Source organism: Tympanuchus pallidicinctus, unplaced genomic scaffold (assembly GCF_026119805.1).
Source record: "Tympanuchus pallidicinctus isolate F22 unplaced genomic scaffold, pur_lepc_1.0 scaffold17, whole genome shotgun sequence".
Taxonomy (NCBI): Eukaryota; Metazoa; Chordata; class Aves; order Galliformes; family Phasianidae; genus Tympanuchus; species Tympanuchus pallidicinctus.
This window is the reverse complement of record NW_026294690.1, coordinates 6,466,053-6,492,268: the sequence shown is the minus strand read 5'-3', so window position 1 is coordinate 6,492,268 and position 26,216 is coordinate 6,466,053. Positions and strand designations below refer to the sequence as shown.

General features: G+C 40.9%; 1 protein-coding gene across 4 annotated transcripts in view; it reads left to right on the top strand.

Annotated features, from left to right (window-relative positions):
- The window catches only part of FGD3 (FYVE, RhoGEF and PH domain containing 3), a 100,547-nt gene that overhangs the window by 62,151 nt on the left and 12,180 nt on the right, over positions 1 to 26,216 (top strand). For all 4 annotated transcript variants that reach the window (XR_008205602.1, XM_052678467.1, XM_052678468.1 and 1 more), the window contains 11 exons: positions 6,430 to 6,519; positions 7,212 to 7,348; positions 9,166 to 9,322; positions 13,230 to 13,368; positions 14,183 to 14,241; positions 17,237 to 17,383; positions 17,957 to 18,049; positions 18,504 to 18,583; positions 19,028 to 19,058; positions 19,574 to 19,675; positions 22,411 to 22,470. Coding sequence is in view for 3 of the 4 variants with exons in the window: in XM_052678467.1 (XP_052534427.1) it covers positions 6,430 to 6,519; positions 7,212 to 7,348; positions 9,166 to 9,322; positions 13,230 to 13,368; positions 14,183 to 14,241; positions 17,237 to 17,383; positions 17,957 to 18,049; positions 18,504 to 18,583; positions 19,028 to 19,058; positions 19,574 to 19,675; positions 22,411 to 22,470 (1,095 nt within the window). In the remaining variant the exon portion in view is untranslated. The remainder of the gene's footprint in view (positions 1 to 6,429; positions 6,520 to 7,211; positions 7,349 to 9,165; positions 9,323 to 13,229; positions 13,369 to 14,182; positions 14,242 to 17,236; positions 17,384 to 17,956; positions 18,050 to 18,503; positions 18,584 to 19,027; positions 19,059 to 19,573; positions 19,676 to 22,410; positions 22,471 to 26,216) is intronic.

Here is a 26,216-nt window from a genome sequence, read left to right as displayed (position 1 = left end):
GTCACCATCACAGTGCATGGCTTCTGGTCTGCTGCTGTTCGCTTTCCTTTATGTGTATCTTCATACATAAACACGTATACTATGAAATCATTCAATTATTTTATCTTCATAATATATGTATATAGGTATTTGTGCAACTAAAGTATTATTTAAAAATTATTACTTGCAACATATCAGCAAGAAAATGATGAATAATGATTGGAATGATTCTTTAATCTGGGTATTAGATTTCCTTTTCAAGTTAGGCATGCAGTATAAAAGCAGCTGCGGCAAGCCCAAGTGGAATACTTTACAGTGTCATTAAGAAGAGTTTTACTGATAAATATTACAAATAATTACTGGTCTAAGACATTGGAGTTTTGATGGCTGTTTTTAAATAGTGTTCCTTAGGCTAAATGTCCATATAGTGTGAAATAATGTAATTAAACACTGAGTTACATGATCATATTTGTTAGTAGGGTTCTTAATGAATTTCTAAAAGGGCAAAATCTTTAGAGGAGGAAATGCTCTGTGTTCCTTTTTTTCCTATTGGGACTTCTCATCTGAATGAGTACGGGAGGACAGGTGTGACATTAATGTGATGTACTTCAGGTCTATCCTTGCAGTTTGGGTTGATTTCAGTTTTGAGAAGGCTGTTTTGACACTGACCACAAGATGTGAGCCCAGTTTTATGGCCACGTGTGGGGAAAGGCTTAAAGACATGCTGCCTCTCCTTCAGTGTAAGGATTGTGCCCTCTTCTGGGGACGCAGTGTGCACCAGCTCAAGATCAGGTGTAGCCAACTGGTGTGTTACATGTTCACAGCACCCTTTCAGTCTGCCCTTTGGTTCTGATGCAAATCTGGATGCTGCAGAGTGAGTCTGTAAGGGTACAGAGCCATGGCTTCCAACAAGCATGATTCAGTTTGAAGCTGCCTTGTTATGTGGTTGCCCTGAGTTCACATCACCCTTAAGAAAGCGGGGAGTTTTCCAGAAAGCAACATGCCAGAACGGCTGGGAGGAAGAGCTCAGTGAGCACCCATGTTGGTGTGTGAGCAGGAGAGAGCCTTTCTTCCACCCGGGCTGTCCCAGGGCAGGCTGTGTGTCAGGGCTTTGTTCCTGCCTCCCCTTTCCCGCTGCCGGTACCGGGCTGCAGCTGCGCGGCAGAGGTAACCAGCACTCTCATGAAACAGTCACGTTTTCCAGAGAGCTTTGTTGTAGTTGGAGGAGGATGCATGGGAAGTACAGCTGCAGAATGATTTAACGATGGCTCAGTGATTCCTGGGGTATTGCGTTAAGCGAAGTTCATGAATAAACATTAGTAGAAAAAGAATCGTATTTGCTTTTCTCCTCTCTAGATTTGTACTTCGGAGCGCTGTCTATCACCCGAGCTTTCACACATCCCTTGGCTGGTGAAGTCATGCTGCCTGATGGATGACTTGCATTGTTTTATTTAGTCTGGGTTCAGCTCTGCAGTGTGGTGTGGCTTCCTTTGGGAGTCTGCAGCGCAAGCTCACAGATCTCACTGTTAGCACACAATTATTGAGATACGTTTTAAATCACAGGAGTGACTTGCTGGGATTTCCAGCAATCTTTTATCAGAATGAGACTGAACAAGGGGAGCTTATTAGTCTTGATAATGTTTCAGAAAATGTCAGGAGCACTGAGAACTGAGGTACGTTAGCCTTGATGGGTACAAAAAAAGCAATGACAAAAGCATGACTGAAGAGCTGTCATGCTTTGCAGCCTCTGTCATCCAAGGTTCTGCTGACCACCACTGCCTGGGAGCAGTGGAGTGATGCTGCTGAGATGGGTAATGCTTTCTTGTGTCCTTTTGTTCAGATATTTTTCACTAATAGTAACGTGTGCTCATTAATAATCATAAAAAAATGCCTTTCTCCATCTGTCCCGCTTCATGAGAACCTGCTGTGTAAAATAATGCTGATAATGGAGAGCCCCCCTGGGCCTCGTACAGTCACTGACGTGTTCCTGTTCTGCCTGTACCTAGCTGGAGTTGTGCTTCTGATTTCACAGTGCAGTTTGTGTTGGAAAACGTGACCTGCAGTCCTGAAAGTCAGACCTCTGGGTAAGATTATCTCCACATGTATTTGGGAAAAAAAGATTTTGACTTGGCCTTGAAGAGGATATGAAGTGATTATCTTCACTTCCTGATTTGACACTAGGGAGTGTGGCCAAAGTAATCGTTTTCTTATGAGAATCTGTGGAGGCCTCCTGATTTGGTGCATCAGTTGGCTTACAGCAGGTTAGTGGGAGAGCTTTGTCTGGGAACTTTCTGTCTTGTTTCCTGATTCAGTGATACTTTGCAAGCCTTTAGATGAACCTGCACAAGTTAGCCACTGAGCGAACCAGTGTAGCCAGTCATAGAGCGCAAGTTAAGAAAAATCGGATATGTTCTCGTCTTCACTTTCGTTGAATATGCTGAATAAAGTAAGATCTCAGCACTACAAAAAAGCCCTACAATACAACGACTTTTCCATATTGCTTTAACGTTTTCGCTTAGGAAGTTGTCTATGGTCTTTTTGGGACCTTCTGCAGAGGAGGGAGGGCAACAGGTTGGCTTGAGCCCACCACCCTGTTCCAGGCAGCCACAGCTTGAAGGAGGGCAATGCCTGCAGCCCCTTCTCCCAGTGCCTGGCACCTGGTGGGCAGCTGGTCAGACTCTCAGGAAGCGCTGATGTGCTTGGGGCCCTTCATTGCACAACAGTGTCTGCTGTTACTCACTTTGTGTCTGTGATTGGCAAATTTACGTGTTTGTGGGTGCAGATGTACTCCCACTGCAGGTGGAAATCTGCCCTTTTATGAGAACCTCGTGCTGGTGGTGCATTTCCTTTATTTTAAAATGTTTTATGGACACAAGTAAAGCTGAAAACGAACTGTTGGACCTTCAACGCAGAAGTGAAAGAGCATCACGCAACTGCTGTTCCAAGCACTGCAGTGAGCTTCCTGTGTCACAAATAAGCACCTACACTTCCCTTTTCTCATCTTCCTTGTCACTCCGCCAGCTCAGCTGCTCTGAAAAGGTCCTGCAGTGGTTGTATGGCTGTCGTGTGGGACTGTGGTCCTGCCAAGTGGTCATGGTGGGCAAAGGAGGAGGAAAATGTATTTACAAAGAATAAAAGAGCTTAGAATTCATTTTAAGTGGAAAGCTGAGTATTTTATTTGCCATGTCATTTACATGCCTTGTAAATGGCACACTTTTTCTGCAGGGCTCTATTAGCAAAGCTAAATGCGTTTCACCAGTCCCCTGTAGCAGTCACTCAGATCATGTGCAGTTTGTACTCTAAGCTGAGTGTGTTTGATAAAAGCCACCTGCATGAGCAGAGGCCTGTTACCAGGTGCCTGTTCTGAGTAGGCTGGAGACGGTGACAGCCCCAGATACCCGCCCCTTTGAATTGGTGCAAAATCAAGTATGAAGTATGCAAAATCTCCTATGAAGAAAGGTTGAGGGAACTGTATTTGTTTAGCTTAGAGAATAGAAGGCTCCGGGGAGACCTCATTGTGGCCTTCCAGTACTTGAAGGGAGCGTATAAACAGGAAAGGGAACGGCTGTTTTCGAGGGTGGATCATGGAGAGGAGAAGGGGAATGGTTTTAAACTAAGATGGGAGGCTTGGGTTGGATATTAGGAGGAAGTTTTTCACACACAGTGTGTGAGGCACTGGAACAGGTTGCCCAAGGAGGCTGTGGATGCCCCATGCCTGGAGGCATTCAAGGCCAGGCTGGATGTGGCTCTGGGCAGACTGGTCTACTGGTTGGTGACCTGCACACAGCAGGGGGTTGGAACTAGATGATATTTGTGGTCTTTTTCAACCCAGGCCATTTTGTGATTCTGTGATTCTCCTTGCTACTGGTTCACTTCAGCGTTAGAGATGTTAGGTGTGTCTCAAATCCCCTTAGGTTGGGCATGCTGTGTCTCTGCTTTCTTTGTTACCTCAACAAGAGGACTCTTTTCCCCCAGCCATCTTTGTTGCCAAAGTCATTAGGCTGAAGCCTGTTTACTTCAGCAAGCAGGACTCTTTCGATTCCTGTCTTACTGTAGTTGTGTTAGTAAATGTGAACAGAGACTTACATAAAGCTGTTACATAAGGAATATAAATGCATTTCAGTTTGCATGCTTTTAGTTTTCCTTCGAAACGAAGGAAACACAGACCATGAAATATGTTGTCCATATTCCCTGCTGTACAGCTCTGCCTGTGTCAAATCTGTCCTTCCAAGAACACAACGCAGGATGGTTGGAGCTGGGCTGTCCTCGTAATTCACTGCATCAACTATTTTAAGTACAACGTTATGTCAGTTGAAAGGTGAATAAGTTGCAGATCTGTCTGAAAAACATGCTTGTCTGCCACTAGCAGAAGGAGCAGCTGAAGATGATCTTGCCTTAAAACATAATGCTCAGCTCAGGCTGATATTGTGCTCGGCCGTCGTTTAGTCTTCGAGCAGATGTCAGCAAGATTTTTGTAAGTATAAACTCAGTTGCAGATGGTGAAGGTCAGGAGGTTAGAAAGTGCCTGTGCTATGTAAAGATTTACTTTCGAGAGCGAATGTATTTGGTTGAAAATAATTATTTTTCAAATTCAGAACTCAAACAAATCAGAGGATGTTCTGGGTGCTGGTGTGCCAGCCGGATGACATCAGTGCCTTTCATTCAGGCACTCAGCAAATCTGGCAAGTAAATTCCTTCTCAGCAAGAGATCCCAGTTATTGGAATCTTAATGGCCAGCAGTGTCTTTCATTATAATCTGTAATAAGCTGTGTTTCTCCATAACGGCTTCAAAGCATTGTGCTGTGTCTTCTTTTCTAACAGAATATTAGCATATATCATATAGTCACTCAATCCAGCATTTCCAATACAGCAAAAGTCCTCACTGTCCCTTGGTTGCTGCTTCTGTCACAGAGCTGTAGGTACTTGAGCTAAGTGGTACCTTATTTCGTGTAGGGTAGCTGTGGGCCTGGTTTGCTTGGATTCATGGCTAGCTTTGAAAAGGCTTTCAGGTCTTTTGGTTGCACAGCAGTTTGTCTGAATGTGTTTTTTAATTTCAATTTGTTTCTTTTCAACTTTGCACGTAATCAAAACAAGATGGCATTGAAGAAGCTTAAAGAGAGAGTTTCAGTGACACTTTCTAGCCGTGTTGTGTGTCTAGTGAGGGGCTGGCAAGCAGATGGAGATAGGTGTTAGGGACAGAAATCTCTGCTGCTGCTGGGGGCCCAGGTGCTTCCTGGAGCAGAAGCAGGCTTTGTTTTTAATTGACTTCAGCTGAACTCATTCTCTGCGGATTTGTCTGTCCTTTTGTGAGCCTGTGGGAACCTTTGCTGCCTGCTGCTCTGTGTGCTCCAGGGCTGTGCACGCAGGGATGTGGTGCTTAGGGAAGCAGCTCTTGGTCTTGAAGTAGCACTTCAGTGGTTTGATTTGATGCAGTCAGTTCTCCAATGCAAGCAATGGTGAATAATTGCACCAACTGTTGCTGTCTGTTCCATTAACCGTTTATACATCTCTCTAACCTACATCACAGTTGTCTTCTTCCCAGCTCCAGCCCATTGAAATTTCCTTACCCTTTACTATCCTTGCTGCCCCTTTCCAGTGTTGTACTCCTGTTTCTACCAACCAGCCCTCAAGTCTGGAACACAGTTTTGATATGATTACATGTAGACATGGAGTTTGAAGTCTAGACCTTCAAAGGTATCTAGAGTTTGTCAGAAAGCTAGAGCTGGTGTCACCCTAATTCAGGTATTTCTAAACACACAGGAAAGCAAGAGTCTGTGGAGTCTGTGTAAGTTCTTGCTAAATGGTGAAGTAAGTTTATGCCTCCTAGTTGTATTCAAGCTTTTGATTTAGTTCTTATTTATTTATTTTAATGAGCACAGTGTAGGGCTTTGCTGGGTAATTTCAGTTACACTGCTGAAACTGGTGAGTGTTTAAAGCTGCACAGAGCTCATAGAAATATAGCAGAGAGTAACCTTGCACTGTCTAGGGAGTGTGAAGTGTGCCCAAACAGGTCTTTTCTAGTTTCTGTTTGTTTTTGTATGCATGACCCAAGTTAAAAATTGAGAACTGTTAATTTGCAGTCTAATGTCTCAGTAATCAAATAAACTAGATATATCTCCAGATTTAGTGGATGTTTCCAAAAAACAAAAAAAAAACCAGAAAAACAGAAAAACATATCAAATGAAAACACAAAGAAATAAAGTGATGTCCTCTCCAGCTTTCAGAAAATGGCTTAAAAAATCTCTCTAAGGCAAATTGATGCTTTGGTGAGAAGTGTGGAGCAGATTCTGAAATGTGTTAAGCTCCTTCACTTTGGGCTTCTTATCGGCAGGGCGTTTGACCTGGAGAAAATGGGAGGGAGGACGGTTGGTGAAGGTTAGTTTTGCTGGAGCAGATGGATTCTGTTATTTGTAACTTCTTTTTTTTTTTTCTTTTTTTTTTTCTTAACAGTGTACAGAGCCCCAAAAGCTATTCAACATTGCAAATGAACTGCTCCATACAGAAGAAGCGTATGTTAAAAGACTCCATCTGTTGGATCAGGTAATTCAATTGGATGGAATATGTAATTATTATATAAAGAAAAACATGAATGTGCAGTAAGAGCAAAGGAAAAATGAAGATGATTAACGTTGCTTAAGAAAAAAAGAGACAGGGCAAACTGTCACCTAGTTAGAAATCTTGTTAGAAGCTGCAGCCTTCAGAGAGTCATCTACCACCATCCAACCCTACAACCTCTGTGGAAAGCTTTCCAGTGTTTGCTTTGGATGAGCAAAGGCTGTTTCAAGACCCCTAGAAACCCAGGGAGTGTCTTTCACTTTTGTTCAGTACAGTGTGATTTTCCTACAGAGAAACAAAATAATCAAAGGGTTGATTTTGCTTTGTGTAAATAACAGTAAGTGCTCTTCAGGGACTGATTCTTCTTTGCAGCTTACACTCCCAAATACAAGATGTCTCATCTTCTCAGTAGTTTCAATCTGTTTGACTTACAACCACGCCAGACATTTCTAACGGAGAAGTAAGCCCTTATGCATAAATCTGACCCTGTTTGACAATGGGCTTATGTTTAGTGAAACTCCTGAGAATGCTTAAGCTGGTGATCCCCAGGGACTGAGTGCCAGAAGTCAGATGTTGTGGCTCTGTTCTGAGGCAGTCAGCTTTGCAGTACTACAACCTGATGCCGCCGTGTTCAGGATCTTTTAAACTCTGTGTTGGTACTGTCTTGTCTCATGCAGGTGTTTTGCACTAAGTTGTCAGAAGCAGGTATTTCATCTGAAGTGATAACGGGCATCTTTTCAAATATTTCTTCTATCTATTGTTTCCACGGACAATTTCTTCTTCCTGAGCTCAAAACAAGAATTACACAAGAATGGTGGGTAACTGTCAGTACAATTACTTTTAAAATATATTTTCAAGAAACTTTAGTGACCCGGGCATCTCATTTTATTCCAGCATTTTTAGTTGTTTGATGCAGTAGTTCACTTGTTGTTTATCACATTAGCATGGAGTCTCTTAAACCTCTTTTATCTCTATTGTTCCTGAATACAGTAGTCCTCAGTGAGGAGCACTCAGCATTTCTACAGTACTTCATGAGAATTTTATTCCAGACCAGAGTACTATTGGAGCTGTTTTTCTTACTGTATTCCCACTATCCTTGTTTTGCAGTACTGTGAAATTGTAGTACTAGGAAAGAAACGAAGTGCTTATTTTGCTCCATGGATGATCTTGTCCCCAATGTGAAATACTGAAAAATATGGATATTTTCCAAAGAAGGACACATCATCGTATCGCAGTCTGGACTCTGCGTGCCATGTTGGAGACTTCATGAGACACATCCATTTGATATTTTAATGTAGTGATTATGTAAAATTCACTGTTATAAAATTAGCATTTTATCAGCCAAACAAAGGAAAATCTAGAAAGATAAGATAGACAGCCTTGTGCCCATGAATGAGTTTACATCTGTTATGCAGCTGTTTCTATTGTAGTTTAGTACCACAGTGTTGGACAAGATCTCACCCAATAATTTGCTGGCCTTCTGTGAAATAATAAATATTATTTGTTACACTGTACATACACTTTCTTTAAGAAAATAGTTCTTGTTTTAATGTAAGTAATAATAGTCAAATACCAAATTTGGCAACTGTAGTAAGTTTTAACCTTTCTGCCTATCACTCCATTTAATTGCAATGCAGATGTAGGACCCTTGACTTGGGATGATATGGTGGCTGCAGAATGCCCTGCAGTGGAAGGTGCTAATAATGCTGATGCTGCACCTTATCTCATATTAAAGTCAACAAAGTTGACCTTTCCAGCTATCCTAAATGATGAAGTCAAGATATGAGCTCCCATCCCTCTTGCTAGAGTCCAGTCTTCTTCTCATAGGTCATCAATATCCATAAGGAATAAAAAGTGTCAGCACCTTTGCACTCGACCTGTGTCTACAGGGAGAGATGTAATAAAGGAAAGGAAGACTGGAGAGACTGGAAGTCAGGGCAGGGCATGAACTCATTTTGTGGCTAAAGGACAGTAGTGTAAACAGACTGTGAGTCAGGAGTTCAGCGAGGAAAGCTGGGGAAAAAATGGAAGGGAATCTTCAACTGGTTCTGTCAAGAGGACTGGAACATGAGAAAATTGGATATGCAGCTCTCATTGTCGTTTATACATGTAGCTCCCGTAGAGGCCCTCTGGATGTCTCCCCATAAATGACAGCTTCAGCTTTACCTGGCTCTTCAGTGGTGCAGGCTGTGCTGCTGAGAAGGGAAAGAGGGTGCAGGGTGGCTGTGCTGCCACAGCTCCCCAGGGATACTACAGTATCTTTGTAGTATGAATCCAGCAAATCACAGCAATTGTTCTTTCCTATGTGCAATTTAACTAAAAACGCAGATCTGCAGAGGAAAGCAAACGGATTTCCTTGCCTGGAACTGTGAACTTGGGCAGAGCTGTTGGTACTAATGGGGACTTTGCAGGTCTTCAGGCTCATCTGAACTTCCTGCTGCTGCTTGGTAGTACCAAACACAAGCAAGGGCCAGCCTGGTGTGGTGCTGGACTGGGAGATGCCAGCCCAGATGTGTTCCTGGGTTCCATGGGTGGGTAGGAGATAACAGTAGAAGTCTGTTATTGTGTATTCTCTCTTAAAATAGAATTGATTTTCACAGATTTCTGTACTTAGCGTTCTCTTTCCAATAGGAGTGTGAACCCACGGTTAGGAGACATCCTGCAGAAACTGGCTCCTTTCCTGAAGATGTATGGAGAATATGTGAAGAACTTTGACAGGGCAATGGACATGGTGAATACGTGCATGCAGAGATCATCTCCTTTCAAAGATGTTGTTCAGAATATACAGGTATGTTGTTAACTAGCTTGATGTGGCGTTGAGATCCTCATTTATTTTATTTCCAGTGCATGGCAGTGTTTTGCTACAGGGTGGTACTATTTTAGAATTAAAAGAAATACAATTTTATTGTCAGATTTTTCTTCTGTTTTTCCTGTGCAACACAGAGTTTTCACATAGTTGGCTTTTTCTCCCCCTTGAGTATTCAAGAGGAGAAGCGGAAGTTAAAGAATGAAACTTACCCATTTGCCTGGCAGTTTTGACTATCTTGGAATTCTCTGTTACCTATGTATGTCCTGGAATGTGAGGAGAATGGGGTGAGTTCTCTCCTTAAGGGAGAGAGTGAGATAGCTTTGCCGTACATTGTATTTTCTGTTCATATTTACACAGCGGAATGGAGAATTATTGGTGGCTCAGTCCTTCCTGAGCACTTCTCTGCCTCTTTAGTGGGCTGCCGTGCCTTATGTGCTACCTTATGCAGGGCACCCTTTGCTCTGATACTCAACATATCCATCTGTAAACTCATTTTCTCATTACTAATTCTAAGTGTTGCTTTTTAACGTGGACATTTTCCTTATGAGGCTGATGCTTTTGACTTTGGCTCATCACTGGTGGCACCACCTGGAGGAAGCTGTCGGAGTTTCTGACGCCCTTGTTGATGTGGTGTTTCTGAGGTTCACTAAGCTGTGCGTGGTGCTAGAGGGCCACAGCTCTGCCAGAGGGTGCTTAGCATGGATTTTCGTGTGATCATACTCGTGAGGAAAGCTGTGTGGGGAGGAGGAAGAGCTCTGCTTACCCTAGTGTCAGTGGGACCTGTCTGAGGCACTGGTCCAGCTGCAGGATGCAGGCCTGCAGGCATCTCTCCGCAGGTTCTGGAAGTGTGGACCATCCTTCAGGGGAGGTGAGGCCTGGCAGGGAGAGGGTTAAGCTGAGCAGGGAGCACAGCTGCTGCCCTAAATGGGAGCTTGTCGGCTGGCCAGCTGTCGGGAATCAAGTAATCCCAGCAAGCTGGGAGAGGAGAGGCCCTGTGCAGAGGGTAAGGGCTGCCGGCCTTCTCAGACAGAAGCTCCCTCTTGGAAGAGCAGAGGAAAGGCAGCGGGAACTGGGAAATCTCTTCTTCTACCAGACTCTCACTGTATGTGGCCTTTTCTTAACCTTTTTCTGTCTAAATCCAGCCTGTTCTCGCTGAGGCTCTGTGCAGCTAAGTGCATCTGTTGGCTGGAATTTGAGCCCAGGCACTGCTGGGCCCCTGGGGCTCTGGCTTCTCTGCAAGGGGCTCCGCGGCCCTCCTCACCTGCCTGCTGCCCCCAAGGACTCCGGCTGGGCTCCCAGCACTCCCTGCCTGACCTGGTCCCGTGGAAGGGGGAAGCAGAGGCACAGCTCTGGAGGAAATTGGGCCTCTTCTAGTGCAAGCCCTTAGAAGAACTTGTGCTTTCAGTGTGCGTGGGCATTTTGCTGTCTTCTGGCATGCATTTCTGAGGGATAATTTAGTTAGTAACTATTCTCTCTGCAGCATGGAGAGCTGCCCTCCCTGAAATTCTGTATCTGCACTGCGTACCATCAACACAAATAATTCCTCTTAGCTGCCTCTCTGCAAAACACATTGGCAGCTGCCCAAGACCATGTGCATCTTTTAGCAGAACTTTGGCAGGCAGTGTTAGGGCAGAGGATGCAACAGGAGATTTGATTCTGAAGCCTACTGATGGCAGTATTTCACTGTAGGTTATTTTAGCTTTGGCATCACAGCACCTTCTGCTTCTGTTGTGAGTATAGTGAGTTTGGGAGAGATTTGTCCTGAGAGGCTTAGTTGACTCATCTGGCCTATCTCTGTGCTACCTGGAGCCACAGGTACTTTTACAGGCAACCAGTGTCCTTTGAGTCCTCTCTCCCTGCTACTCAAGGAACTGCTGTAGCCTCTGTTAATAGAACTACAGCAGAAGTCTACAGTGTATCAGAAAGTGGTGGTTTAGCGTATGGAAAACTTCAGCCTGATGTTCTGGTTGTACTATTTGTATATACAAATGATTTTGCAGTTGCATTTCTATTTCAGAGGAGCTGCCATAGGCTTTTACATCTCTCCATGGCATGGAACAATTACTACAGGGTTCTTACAGTGTACAGAATTACATACAGGATGCGGAATTGCATTTATGTGACTCCTCTTACGACCTTCAGCTTTACATTTCAGAATACCAGTAGAAGCCTGCTGTGATCCTGCAAGAATGCAATGTCTGCCCCAGCTGTTAATGGAGTACTTACACAGGCATTCACATTTATTAATTACACTAAATGAGAGCAAATAGAAAACAAAAAATCACATAGGTGTTATGTGAATGGCTGCGACTTGTCGAGCTTACTTTAGCTGTTCTTAAAGACAAACATTCTATCTGTATGTTTTGCATCCACTTACTGTGGTGAAAACCTGATAGCTGCTAAGTTTATTAGGACTCTTCTTTTGTCAGTTTTCTAGTTAAGCCATCAAAAAAAAGAACTTTTTCAATCTATATTTGTGTGTTTCGGATTGTTATGTGAACTCATTAAATGCAGAACAAAAGTTTATCTTCCCTCTTGAATTGTAATGCAAACTCTGTAAAGTTTCAGAGATCACGTAATATAAAAGTTCTCGTATTTGGGGCAGTTACTTTGTGTTTGCTGGCTTTTTGTAGAAGATTCATTTGGCACATTCATTCCAACTGACATGAGTCTGGAATTGACGTCTTCCTCTGCTTCCCTGTTGTTCAGTGTTAGGGTTCATTGTGTTGCAGGAATAGAAGACAATGGAGGCTATATTAGTAAGTGGATTGGGGAATATTACAAACCAGGGACTAAGGCAGTTGGGCAAATCTGTGTATCTGTGCTTCCTGGAATCTCAGATTCTTTCCATCCCAGTTGTATTTTCTGGGAAATGTGCTGTAAAACTCAAAGAGATAATAAATTCACTTAATCTTCTATAAACAGAAATACTGTTCAGTATGCTATGTTTTTGTTTTTGTTTTTTAAACAAATTTATATCTTGAAATTTCCAGAAGGGTAGCTGATGTTTTTCTACCAGACAGTCATCTCTTTATCTCCAGGCTTTGCTTCAAGAATGAGGCAAGTCAGCATTGTGTCTTGGACTGTGATATTTATGTGGAAAACTATACATACCTGAAACAAGTGCTTTTTTCTGAGAAAAGAATACTGAATTAACATGGAGGGGCTGCTTATGCTGAAACAAGACATGGCATTAGTGAGCTGACGTACAAATAATGGTCTGGAGAAGGCTGTGTGTGCATGTGGCTAAGATGCTGATGCAGGATTCAGGAATGATACAGTATCATTAAGAGAAACTTTCTGTCTACTTAAACACCAGTCAGTTATTTTTCAACAATGTTTCTCATTTCTCCTCCCGCTCCTTATAGAAATACCACTTCATAGGGATTCTGTGAGAATAAGCAATGCGAAACTCAGTGCTGTTTCAAACAGAGCAGTTCAGTGCCTTATTGGGTAATATTGAGTGTAATCAGTCCTAAAGCTAACCCCTTCCTTGGTCAAGTGAAATGAGAGAACTCGGGGTAACTGCTTCCGAGATGGTGTGTGAGCAGTGTATCTGCTGCTCTAACAGTTAGTTGTGTACAGCAAGCAGTGTGTCTCTGTGGAGGTTCTGGTTTTATTTCATCCTGGAGGGCAGTGGGGGGAGGGAATACCATGTGTGGGAAGGACTTTTTTGAGTGTATGAGAAAACACACAAAATGTAAAACATAAAATGTTGTATATCTGCAGAAAATGTCAGAAATAGGAGACAAAGACCTGTCAGCTCTGATTGCTTGGAAAGTTTTTTTTGTGCTCCTCTAACTATGCAGGTCATTTTTCATTGCTGTTTTACACCAAAGATGACCAAAGCCTTCTGCCTTCTGCAGTTGTTTTCTCTCCATTACAGAAACAGGAGGTGTGTGGTAACCTGACGCTGCAGCACCACATGCTTGAACCTGTGCAGAGGATTCCTCGTTATGAGCTTCTCCTGAAGGACTATCTAAAGAAACTTCCAGAAGAATCTCCAGACAGGAAAGATGCTGAAAGTAAGTGTAAACTCCTCTCTGTCTAATGAACACAATAAAATCCTGGAGAGTGTTCTTTTCTTCACACGTTCAGATACTTCAAGCTAGGGCTGTGGTAGCAATGGAGAGTTGAATTTATCAAATTATTGCCCAAATTAATACAGAGGGATTTTGGAGTTCTTCTAGAGAAGAAGTGTGCTGATATGTCAGCTCAGGCACTGAATGGAGATTTAGCAAGTAAACAGTGACAAAGTATTGAAGCTTGTAATGGCAGAACATCTGGAATTTTTATTTAATCAGGTGTATACCCAAAGACAAATGCAGGAGGATATCCTTGTAATAGGTGGAAGAGGAAAATATGAATGGTTTTATAAGCATGTATTCTTCCTAGGACTGCAAGTTAGACTGTTAACAAAGAGAAACGATGGATGTATTTCGGTTGGTTTCTAGGAGTTCTTGTTTCTTTCAGAAGTCTAAAGGTAAAGTTCATGTTACCGTTGAGCACACAACTCTGCTTTAGGAAAACGCACTTAAAGCATGCTTGTAAGGACTTGAAGAACTAGGCTGTAGGTAGTTTTTTTGTCACACGTGTGGTTTTAGGAGAGAAATAGCAAATGATTAGATAGATATCCATGTACCAGTTGAATATGCAAAGTTATTATGTGTGCAACTGCTTATAAGCTTTCCCTTCAGTTTAGGGAGGGCAGAGTATAATAGTCCTTGCTTTTGCAGCAGCAGTTCTGAAGGAAAAACACTAATCAGGGAGAAGAAAAAACCAGCTATGCTACACCTTCTTCTGATTGCATCTGGTAATAGTGTGCTTTCTTTATTACAGAATCACTGGAGCTCATATCTACAGCAGCAAACCATTCGAATGCTGCCATCAGAAAGATGGTGAGTAGAAATTGTGTAATAGAATTGTGATTTGATGGAAATGCTAGCTTGAACTGATCATTCTCCATTGCCAGAGGCTCTGCAAAGCATCTCTGGAGAGGATTTTGAAATATGGTGTTATGGGGCCTCAAACATCAGTTGGATATCTGAGTTCTCTTTATCATGAATTTTCCTGTTTTGGTTACCATGATTTTTTTTCAGCCCAGATTTTACTTTCCCTATTCTTAAGGGGACAATGCATTGAAGAAGAAGGTCTTCATAAAATCTTTACTTGCTCTTCACTGAAAATGTTTAAAGTATCTCAAATCAGTCTACTCATAAAGTGTCCTTGCAGATTTTTATGCTGTTTTTAATTTGTTACATCCTTTCTGGCATGGAGGTTGTTCTAGTTGAATTTTGGCTTGTTTTAAATGCGCAGAGAAGAGATTAGAGTGTGTCAGTAGTAGCCTTGGTAAGCTATGCTTCAGGTTGGGCAACTTAAGATAATGGAGATTTTGAAGCCAGTCATACAACACAAACTCTGCACTTTTTTTCAGGGCCTTCTATATCTTACAGATCTAAAGCGCCCTTATCACGCTTAACACTCTGTGATTGTTCATAGGTTACAAGGTTTATCTACTCTTCCATATCAGATCCTTATTTCTTTGTTCTGTCCTTTCAAAACATTGTCTTTATCAAAAAAATGTCATAGGATAGAACAGAATTGAAAGGAAGATCCTTCCTATTTTTTTTGTCCTCACTTTGCTTTGTTTATATACATTTGCTTCTTTTCCCCCCCATCTTCCCTTTCAGCCTTTTTGTAAATTCTATTTTAGAAACCAAGTGGTTTGAGTTGTTCTTGGTATCAGGGCTGGGCAATAGTACATGATTCTGCCAGGTGCCCTCTGGGGCTGTCAGGATGCCATGAGTCTGCCCTTCCTGAGGCTGTTATGGGAAGTAACCAACTGGTGTCTGTTTTCATTATGTCTCAGAGAAAACCTATTTTGAAACTGTCTACTTCTATTTAAGTCTTGCATGTTCTCTTGTTCAAGCTAGATTTCAGTGGAAATTTTTCTGGTTTTGGGTTTTGAGCAAGTCCTTAAGTAATGACTGTGTTGCTGGGTCCTTTCTACAACACCTGCAAAGGCAACAGGTACATGAAGCCACCAGGCTGTTGCATTCCATGTGGGATGCTTTTCTGGTAGTATGCAAAAAAGGAAAGGCTGCTGTGATAATTCTGTACCCCTTGCTGATCAGAACCTGACGTCTCGTTACACTGATTTCTTCCGTGATTAGTAGATTTTACCTGAGCAAGGACTCAAATGAACATTATCCAAGTAAGACTTTCAGGTTTGACTTTGTGGTTGCCCTGTTCCTGCTCTGCTCACTGTTTGCCTGAGCAGCCCCAGCTGTGGGGCACGTCCCACACACACCTCTGCGAAGCCCTGGGACGGTGTGAGCAGCTGTGTGGGGTCAGAGCCAAACCAAAAGAAAAGCAAGGGCCATAGCAAAATATCTGAAGGCTAGCATTCGTGTTGGCTGCTTCCTCCTGTTGTGGAAGAAATAAATCATGCTTCCGAAACGATCTTTTCAAAATATCTTCTCCTAGCTGGACAGATGTCCCTCAGGTTTTGGACCTGCTCTTAGTATCCCAGTCATTCCTCCAGAAAAGTAGTCTGATGCATTAAATTTTCTTTGAACTATTGGAGCCTTTGCCTCATCTTCCAGTTTGTTGGAAAAAGTCTACTGGCCCTCTTAGGTGCTTTCCTTGTTGGAGTCTACCCCCACCTCCATTCCATTCTGTTTTGCAGTGTGTTTATTTAACGAGTATTATTTGTTTAGTTGTCTTTTTGGTTCGTTTTGATAGGTGAATTGACTAGCATAGAAATTAGTGTGGTGTACATTTACAGTGAAATAGTTTGTGTCAAATGGGAATGAGGAAAGAGTATGAAGACCTGAGATCTGGCTGAATCTGCATACAGATTGAGGTGTGGTTTACAGATGCATTTGGTGGTATTTCCTGAGCACAGTTGCATAGATCTGTCCTCACTTTCTGACCATTTGCTTATAGTAGAGTTTGGAGCATATCTGTCCAGCCTGTGGTTGAAAGCAAAATGTTTCCAAATGCTTTTGCTCAGTAGTAAGATTTAAGCACTTTTGCTATTTTGACTTGTTAGAGCTGCTTCATTACTTAATATAGCAGCTGCAAGTGGGTTACTTTTATCCGTTTAAATTCTGTGTAGGACTTTAACATTAAGTCAGCTAAACATTAAGAATATATACTGCTTTGCTGAGAAGGAAAAGCTAACCCCTTTCATAAAGATTAATGGCTAAGGTAGAAGGATGCAGAATGACATGAAAATATTTTAAAATGTATTTAGGCCTATTTAATAAGCTTATTTTTTGCTATATAGGCACCTGTGTAGGACTGCAGCCGTGGCACTGGGGTTCCCTGTGGAGCTGAGGTTTTACACATAGGTTATAAATTCAGAATGTGATGGTGCTTCTTAAAGGAGACCTACCTACCATTGTGCCAGCAACAGTACAAGAGGTGAAACTTCTCAAAAGCTGAAAAATGATCCTACTGTAGTAGAATTCTTACTCTGAAATGTTGAGTCGAAGCTGAATTAACAAATTCAGACTTGAAAACAATTTGGTAACATGCTTGCCTTCAGTTCTTCAAGTGACTTTACTGGACCTCATGATGTTTCTTCCAGTGATATATATTTATTACTGATTATCTAAAAATATCAAACAGATTGATACCAATATGTTGTTTAAAAAAATATCATTAAAGTAGTGTAATCCAGTTATAACTCACAAGTGACTGAGACTGAGAGGGAAAGAGCATTGGAGCATGGAAAAGGTATTAATTCTTGAACACAAAGCTAGATTACAATGGAAAGAATGCTTTCTTTCCTGCTTATTTACTCTTACCACAGAAAAAGATGCTGTGGGTGATAGGCCAAGTGAAATGTATGTATAGATTTTAATTTCTGGGTTTCTGTAATTTCAGGAAAAGATGCACAAGCTTTTGGAAGTCTACGAGAGACTCGGTGGTGAAGAGGATATTGTTAACCCAGCCAATGAGCTCATTAAAGAAGGACACATTCAGAAACTTTCAGCAAAGAATGGCACAGCACAGGATAGGTATTTATTCCTGGTGAGTTTTTTTTATTGCTGCTCTTTTATTTTCAGAGTTGTGCTGTGAATTGATACATTTCCATCTCTCTAATCTCCACACAAAAGGCTTCCACTAACTGAGCCCAGCTCTTCCTTCCTCTGAGCAGCAATTTGCTCTTGATGCTTTTTCCTCTAGGATTTCCTTCCTCCTTCCTTGCTCATGCCTTTGCCAATGATTTGTCAGGCTTAAAAGGGTCTGTGCCATGCAAGCCTTTCAGAGGCTGCACTTCTGTGATGTGCTTCTGAGGGGGCATTTCAGCTGTTGCACACTGCTGAGCGAGTTGGCCAGCTTCTCTGACACTGGCAGAATAGATCATCTGTGCTTTCAAGACAGTTGAATGGGTACCAGAGTGAGCACGTAGTGTCAGAGGAAGTGGCTGGGTGGCACGTTTTTATTTGTCTGCGTTTTTCAAGTAATAATGTGTGACTCCAGCCTACTTCTTAAATCTCTCCCTGTTAATTACAGAGTAAGGTGCGCAAGAGTCCCAAATTGTCAAAATACATTCTGTGTCCTATGTGGAACTCTTCAACTTAAATATCTTCCTTGTTACAGTTTAACAGCATGGTGCTGTACTGTGTGCCAAAACTCAGGCTGATAGGCCAGAAGTTCAGTGTTCGAGAGAAGATGGACATTGGAGGACTGCAGGTTTGTCTCTCTTCTTTTCACTGTTTTTAATGCTTAGACTTGCTTCTCCAGTAGACAGTGCCAGATCCCATCTGAATCTAAAAAAAATATGACTGTATAGAAATACATAAGCAATTAAAATCCAGCTTTGGTTCTCTTTTTTTAGAGTTATTATTAGCATGTAATAAAGTGAAGGTAAACAAATAGTGATTTGGTTGAAAGCCTTCATTCTTTGCCTAGCTGACTCAGGAGCCCCTTTTTTTCCCTCTCTGTTGTAGGTTGTCTGAACACTGCAGGTTCAGAGGTTTTGTAGTGAGATAAGTAATTACTAAAATAACCCTTTGTTTTTTCTACCTTTGTATTGTATTCAGAGTGATCCTTTCAGCTAAGCATTTCAAATAACTGATCTACCTTTAAGTCATTAAAATGACTGAAAGAAGACTGAAGGCAAGAAGTTGATGTGTTCTTTTGACAGGTCCAAGAAATTGCCAAGCAAAACGTGGCTCATACATTTTCAATAACAGGAAAAAAGAGATCACTGGAACTACAGGCCAGGTATGGTGCTTGTTCTGACTTTTGGGCTTGGTGAATCTTTATGTACAAATTTATGCTGTAGGTTATATGGCTGGGATGGTATGGTATAGCTTTAAGCCAGAAGATGAGCATATGAGATGATTCATTTAAATGTGCAAGAGTTTGTTGGCCTTCACTCAGTTAGTGTGTTGAAAGTGCCATATTGATTGGCTTTGTTCAGTGTGTAAGATGTTTATAGTAGTGTTTTTAGATTCTGCTGTAGTAATAATTCAAACACTTTGGCAGTTATTTTGTCTGGTTATAATGAAGGTCAATAACTACAAATAATTTTTATAAAGTAGAAGATATAAAAGTTAAAATATTTATGCATATGAAGGTGTGAGGGTGTCAGTACTTGCACTTAATGAAAATATTGAGAGTAGAATGTTGATGATGTCTGATTATTTTTTTCTTTTGTCTTAACAGGACAGAAGAAGAGAAGAGGGAATGGATTCAGGTTAATATAAAACCAGTACTAAATGGATGAAATCGCCATGCAGTCAGCACCTTCCGGTTTTAAAATGATCTTTTGGGTTTCTGTACAAATGAGGCTGTGTGAGGAAGCAGAGTAGTCCCATATGGAAAAACTGATTACAGAGAATCTAGTGCTCCCCTCAGTGTCCCCTGCTGAATACTGCCTCACTGTAGTGAGCAGAGGCTTCAAGTGGGTTCCCATGTTCTGCAGTCCTCAAGTGCAGAGTAGAAGAAAGTGAAGAGTAAGAGATTGTATTCTTGCAGTCTGACTTACAAGAAACACTAATAGTGTTCTTAGTTTTTGAGCTCATGGTGGTGAATTAACAATGCCATTCACAGTTGTTTTTAAATTTCAAATTTCATTTCTGCAAGTGAAAGGGGTTTTCAATAGAATGATGACTAAACTTCTCCAATGATAATTTTGAAGTATTTTTAATGTAAGTTTTTCTAAGGCTCCTTTTGTAATACATCTTGTCTTCTCTGGCCTGTTTATTTCAGGTTATCCAAGCAACAATTGAAAAGCACAAACAGAACAGTGAAACCTTTAGAGCTTTCAATAGCTCATTTTCTCAAGAAGAGGAACATCTTCCGGATTCATCAGTAAGTATGAGTGCTTAATTCTTCTTTGCTGTATCAGTTACACTGACAGTTAAGCTGCAGTTACTCAGCTAAGTTTCAAATACTGTCGTCTTATTTCTTGGTTTTGTTTTACATTACAGTACAGTCAGCTCTATTTCTCTGGCTCTCAAATGCATATCAGTCATAGTTATTCAACCATGCAGGTATGGAATAAATTACCCAGGGTAATTCAGTGCAAGAGGCCTATCAGTCATGTTTTCCAGATGAGTGGCTCATTTAGCATAACAGGTGTAATTCTTCAGTGTTATGAGTGGTTGGCTGCCTGGAATGATGTCTGTGTGCCTGGGAGATTTCCTCTATTACCTTTCCCCATCTCCTCAGAGATGTATTTTTTTACTTATTTTTTTCTTATTATTATTATTGAAAAAGTTGTAAGCAGATGAAAGGAAATAAGTGCATTTTATAGGGATCTTAACAATACTGTCTATTTCAGAAAGGTTCAACTCTTCAACCACATATGCAGAATAGTCTTGAATGTTTAATAGTCTTGAAACTGGAGTGAACTCTCTGTGCTGTGTTTACTAGGAATGTTGTTTTTGGAAGTAGTCGCATGGAAGCCGTGACAATATCTCTTCATTTAACTTCAAAATTGTGTTAATAATCTAAACTGTAATTGCTTAAAATCTAAAGAGGAAAGTGGTAGAGAGAAATTTGGGGAATTTGATGCAGAGCTGCCTGTATTGATGTCATCAGTGTCAAAGTTGGAAGATCTTGGAGCACAGGATCTATCTGGAGAGATTATACTCTGGGGACCTTTTTATCTTTTTACCACTTCCCTCCCCGACTTTTATATTGTGTGTAACAATCAGAGGAGCCTCCACTTCCCCAATCTGTCTCAGTGACTTTGTAATGCTGGATTTTTGTTTAACTGATTTCCCAGGGGACTCGAGAGAGATGTTGGATGTTGTTAGACATTTCTTTCATCCCAGCACAAGTCACAGACTGGCAGCGTAGATCTTTGCAAATCTCCAGAGTTTATGATCACATCACTTACAGTGGCCAATGATGGTGTGTTTTCAAAATGTGCGATATAGCTTACTGATCTTGAACTATTTGTCAGCTAAAAATACTCTGAAAAATTGCAAAATCATCAGTCTGTGTCTGTATTCTTAAGTCCTGGCTGCCTTCAGAACTATTGATGCTCTGATGGAAAAAAAAAAAACTTTTGCTAATAGGCAAACTAATAGGCATACTTCTCTCTATCTAATTAAGACAGTGTCTGTTCAACTTCATAACTTATCTTGCTTTGTAAATCCTGTTTTATTTTGTTTCTGTGTTAATGGTGTAGCCTCATGTTTATACTCCAGTCGTTCATAAAACTGAGGCAGGACAGAGTTCTGGTTCATCTCTTGGCTGTGATATGATCATAGTATGCACATTAATATTTTTTATGTCAGAATATTAACCTGTATTTTTAGGAGATAATCTAATCTGGGTAATGAGCTTTGAAAACTGATGTCAAGGCTAAAAGTACCAGAAATTTGCTGTCAGTTAAAAAGAGATGGATGTAATTCCGTAAGGACAACTGGACAAAGTGAGAGTGTTCTGTGTAGTGGTATGCTTCTGTGAGCAGCATCTACCATACATACCTCATCATCTTGGTAGGATGCTGGCAGCATGCTTCAGAGGAAAAAATGACAACAACGTTCCTTTTTCACTCTCAAGAGTCAAGAAATACAGATGCTCTTGTAAATTCCAGGCTAGATCTGTAACAGCTACTAGAAACGGGGCTCTGGTTATAATAAGCTTGTAGAAAAACTGCCAAATTGCTTTTCTCCCATCCTTGGCCGTACATTTGATATGTTACAGTGCTCGTGATTAATTTCAGTTGTGTGTCTGCTGCGTGCCTTTGCACGCAATCCTTACGTGCTTTTGTTTTCCCTACTGATTACATAGCATCGTACAGCCATTGAGGGGTGATCTTTTGCCTGTGAATCACCTACAGAAGACTTACACTTTCATGTAGGTAAACAGCTTTGGCAGTGTCTGACATTTGGGCCTGATTCTTGAGATTATCCCTATGCAATAACATATAGCAGTTATGGTTCCTGGTAATATTGTTTTCACTAAGATTTCCTTTAAAAAAAAACTAACAAAAAACCACCACCCAGAGCCTGTTGAAAAGAACATGTCTCTGTCACTCCTTTGCTCTCTCTCTTCACTGTGCATTTTCTGTTTTTCGTGGTTACTGCTTATCTCTTACATAGTCTGCCTAAGTGCAATCCAGTGAGATTGTCAGTTTGGACACTTCTACAATACATCTAAGAGGAATGGTAATAAAGTCCCACCTGTCAAGAGGGAAATAATTCAGTGTCATTGCCAGTCAGTCTCCAGCAGGGTTACTGCCACAGTGATCTTTTGAAGACATCTTTACAGAAAGCTTCAGAGCCCTTTGTGGCTTAGTTCCTGCAGAAAGGGGACACTCATTTCTCTGCACTTCATTGTCATCTGCAGCATTTCAAGAAAAAGTTTGCTGTTGTTATTTTTAAGTATATAAAAATATTCCCAAGGAAAATAACGCGTTTCACCACCGCTTGATGTCAGAAGAGTGGGGACTCACAGTAAGTGGCAAGGAAAAGACGTGGAGAACTGAGTGACATCCCTGAGATATGAGAGTTGCCAGTGCTTCTGTTACTTAAATTGTGATGTTTAGAAGGTCCGTGTTCAAGTTGTTCTGTGTCGTTGTTTTCCCTCAGATAGCAAGTACGAGCTCTGTGGAATCGATGCCAGGAGCAGACAGCGGTGCGCTTGGAGGGGTAAGTAATTCAAAGCTAATACTTGGTTAGTGTGGGGTGCTTTATGTTTCTTTTCCATCAGGAGAAAATCAGAAATATTCCAGCGTATTGGTTTATATTCCACTGTTAGTTGATGCAGCTGTGCTGTCCTTAACTTCTTGTCTGAGTGATACTCCTGGCTATTCGCAGGGCTTTGCACCATCAGGGAGTGTACATCCTCCTCTCCTGGTGCGTGCTGCACCAGTGGTGAACCTAATGTGAGGGATGCTGATTGTTACTGTTGCAGGGTTGTGGTTTTTTAAGTTCTGATGGGGAGCTGTACTGAATGCCTGTGGGGATGAGAACAAAAGGAAACCAGACTGGTTAATGCTGACATTTTGTACGAGTCAGCATTTCACCTTCACAACCAAATTTTGATGAGGATTGCTTTCACAGCATGCTTTCTGCCAATACAGAGGAGTAGTTGGTAGTGCCTTTGTACATCTCTGGCCTGCCAGTGATTGGCTGCTGCAAAGGCGAGGTATATTTAGAAAAAAAATATTTTTCATTTTGCTCTTATAACATCTGTGATTGCTTCTGAGCAAGATAAGCACTGCTTCAAAAAGAGGATTGAGTCCTTAGTAAGGTCTATTTTTATGTATTTATTTTTTTAGTGTTCATATCTCTCCCTTCTAAAGTATTTTCAGAGAAGAATAGATTTTCAGGAAATGCCTTAGGGTCAGCTGAAATTTATTGAGAAACGCAGAAACAACAATAACAAAAAACCAACACAGTGAGACACATACTATAGGATATTATAGATTAGCTTGGAGCTACTTAGAAGGCTCCTCTGAATCGCTCTCCAAGGCTGTGACCTATTGGTAAAGTTTACAAACTATCATTGAAGCACTGTTAAACATGCCAGCAGCCTGACCTGTTCTAACAAGAGTTTATTACAAGTAAGTGTCTTCATCAGTGTGCTTGTTGCTACTTATTGTTTGTTTACACTTCCTATTTGCAATAAGCATTTTTTATTTATTTATGGCCACTTTTACAATTGGTGGCCCTGTTGATTTAGTTGCAGTTGCTATAGGGAAGTAACTATGAAAAAAATTGCCTAAATGGTACTTGAACATTTCTGTTGGCCTGTGGGATAAACACACTTTAGTTGTAGCTAGATAACATATTTAGATCCTTCTGGTCGATTATAGGTATTTATGTCAGTGATTTGCATGGTGTATTGTGACAAATTAAATATTTTTGGTTAAGTTGCATATTAAAAGAAAGTTTTAATTCCTGAAATAAATAGGAAAGTTGCATGAACATCTCAAAGCTAAATATATATATGTATTTCTGCATATGTATATGGATCGCGTTAGCATGGGCAGTGAATTCAGATGTAAGTTGCAGTTCTATTAAAAAAAAAAAAAGAAAAGAATTAGTTTTTAATGATATCCCTTTAAAAGAAGCATTTCAGTAATTTTATGAGCAAGTACATTTTGAGCTTCACAGCTTCCACATGCAAACCACTTGGTGGTAGTGGTGGTCAGCAAACTGATACCTCCTTCCTGTGGTTTTGCTGAGTCTATTGAAGAAACTGCTAGCATTTCCTTAGTGTTGCACATTATCATAATCAGGCAATAAAAATAAAGCAGAAGGTGTAACCTGCTTGTTGTGCAGTATGTGGTGGCTGTTTGCTGTAGTGCACAGTTTATATGGCTTAATAGTAAACTTCCTGTTTGTAAAAGGAAAGTACTGCCCATTGAAAGATTGTCCTGCATGTCTGACATTGGCATATAGAGAAACAAGCTCAATACTTCTGTTGTGTTGCAAAGTATGAAATACACAAAGGATTTTAATTTCTCACAGATATTCAGCATTTCCAGAAGTACATTATGATGTTCTGCCCCAGTGTGGGTGTCTGCAAACATGTAATTTGTAACTGGAAAATATGCAGCTATGTAAGCATATGAAGAAAAAAAAAGATTGAAAACATCTTTTCATGCATCTGCCCGTATGAGCCTCATCAGCCTTGTGTATGTTGTGTGTGCAGCATTGAGGCTGGCTGTAGGAACAAATCGAAATACATTACAAGTAATAAACAACAGAAAACAATCTGCTGAGCCCACTGTGTTTCTTGCTGTTCCTGTAAGCTGTGGTGTTTCTTCTCTGCTTCTTCCCATCACACTACTGATTTGATGTCTGCTTTCCTAAGCACTCCAGCCACAGGCCCTGACCTTGCAAACATTACAGTCCTACGCATGAGTTGTACCTATCCAGTTTTTCCACCAGAATTTTAAAGGCTGAGGAAAGTGAAGTTTCCCTTTTAACACACATCAACAGTAAATGTCATTTAAGTAATAAATGACTCAGATGCAAAGTAACTTTTGACGAATGAGGTTTGTGAATTACGGTGCATTTCCTTGTTTACTACAAAAAACCTCTCTTTTCAGATGGTTTACGTGGTGGTGTCAACCTCCTGAGCCATCACTGACTGAGATGGCTGATTGCCTGTGCAGCAGTGTCTGTTGCTTTCCACAGGGATTGAAAGTAAAGGACGTCTCGCTTCTTTTCCCAGTGTCAGCAGTTAAATAAGATGCATTCAGTGTTTTTCTTCTCAAATTTGTCAAGTTGTAAAGAAAATACGTTACCATTTTTATTATCTTTCCTGCAGCCACAGTAGCAATGTTTCAGACTCCTGTATTCTTACTGTATTGTTATAATGTTGGGAAGTGTTAAGAAACATGGTGGTATTTATCAAACATGGGGAGCTCTTCATACAGGGCCTTTTTGGATCAGTGAAATTAGTATCAAAAGTTTGCTGTATGCTACAGCGCAAATTAAAGTCTGTCTAAAATAAGATCTGTCTAAAATTAAAGACCAATGCATAGCTGTCATAACATAAACCAGGCCTAATAGAGTTTCAGTTTTTCTTTCCTTTGTCAAATACACGGGTCGTGTATTTCTGAAAGTGAACACTGCCCAGAGTGTTTCACATTGATGAGAAGTCAAATATGAGAACCCTGGAAGGAAATATTCAGCTGCAGTCATTTCTGTATTATAGAAGCATGCATAGGTGTGCTGCGGGATATTCCTGTTCAAGTTCAAATCAAGTAGACCAATTTCCATTTAAGCGGTACATTCAGTTCATATTAGAGGAGCTTCAGCATTTTTCCTATGCAGGCATATGAAGGTACCAATCAAAAGCCCAAAACTGATTTTTTGGATTGTATTCTTCAAGATTGTCTTGCTCGCAAGCTTAAATGGTGGCTTCATTCATGCTCTTGCAGTTCTAGTGACACAGATGAAATCGTTGTTAATAGAAGAATCAAAAAGCTTCTTATTCTGTGTTCAAATGTTGACTTTTAAGAAAAGGAGAAAATAATGCTTGCCAGTGATGTAGTGTTCTGATCAAACAACTTGAGGGGAATCCGCTCCTAGCCACTGGAAGGAAAGGCAGTCTCATAAAAAATCAAATAGCACTGTCATCAAAATTGGAATAAGAAACAGGAGAGACTGGCCAACTTCTGTGATACAAATAAAAAGCATGACTCTGTAGATTGCTCTTTGTCAGTAAAAGAAGATCAGGCTGCCTTAATTATGTGCCTTACTTGGGGAGCTCTAATAGTGTCTGAAAGGAGCATTTTGCCAGTGAATCATCCAAGGCATTGTTCAGTTGTTGGAACTCAGTGCTGTACTGGTTACATCTGGTTCTTTACAAGAAAAGTGAAATTCTTCGCTCTGCTTGTGCATGTGTTGGATTTGCAGGCGTTTTGCGTTGCTGAACA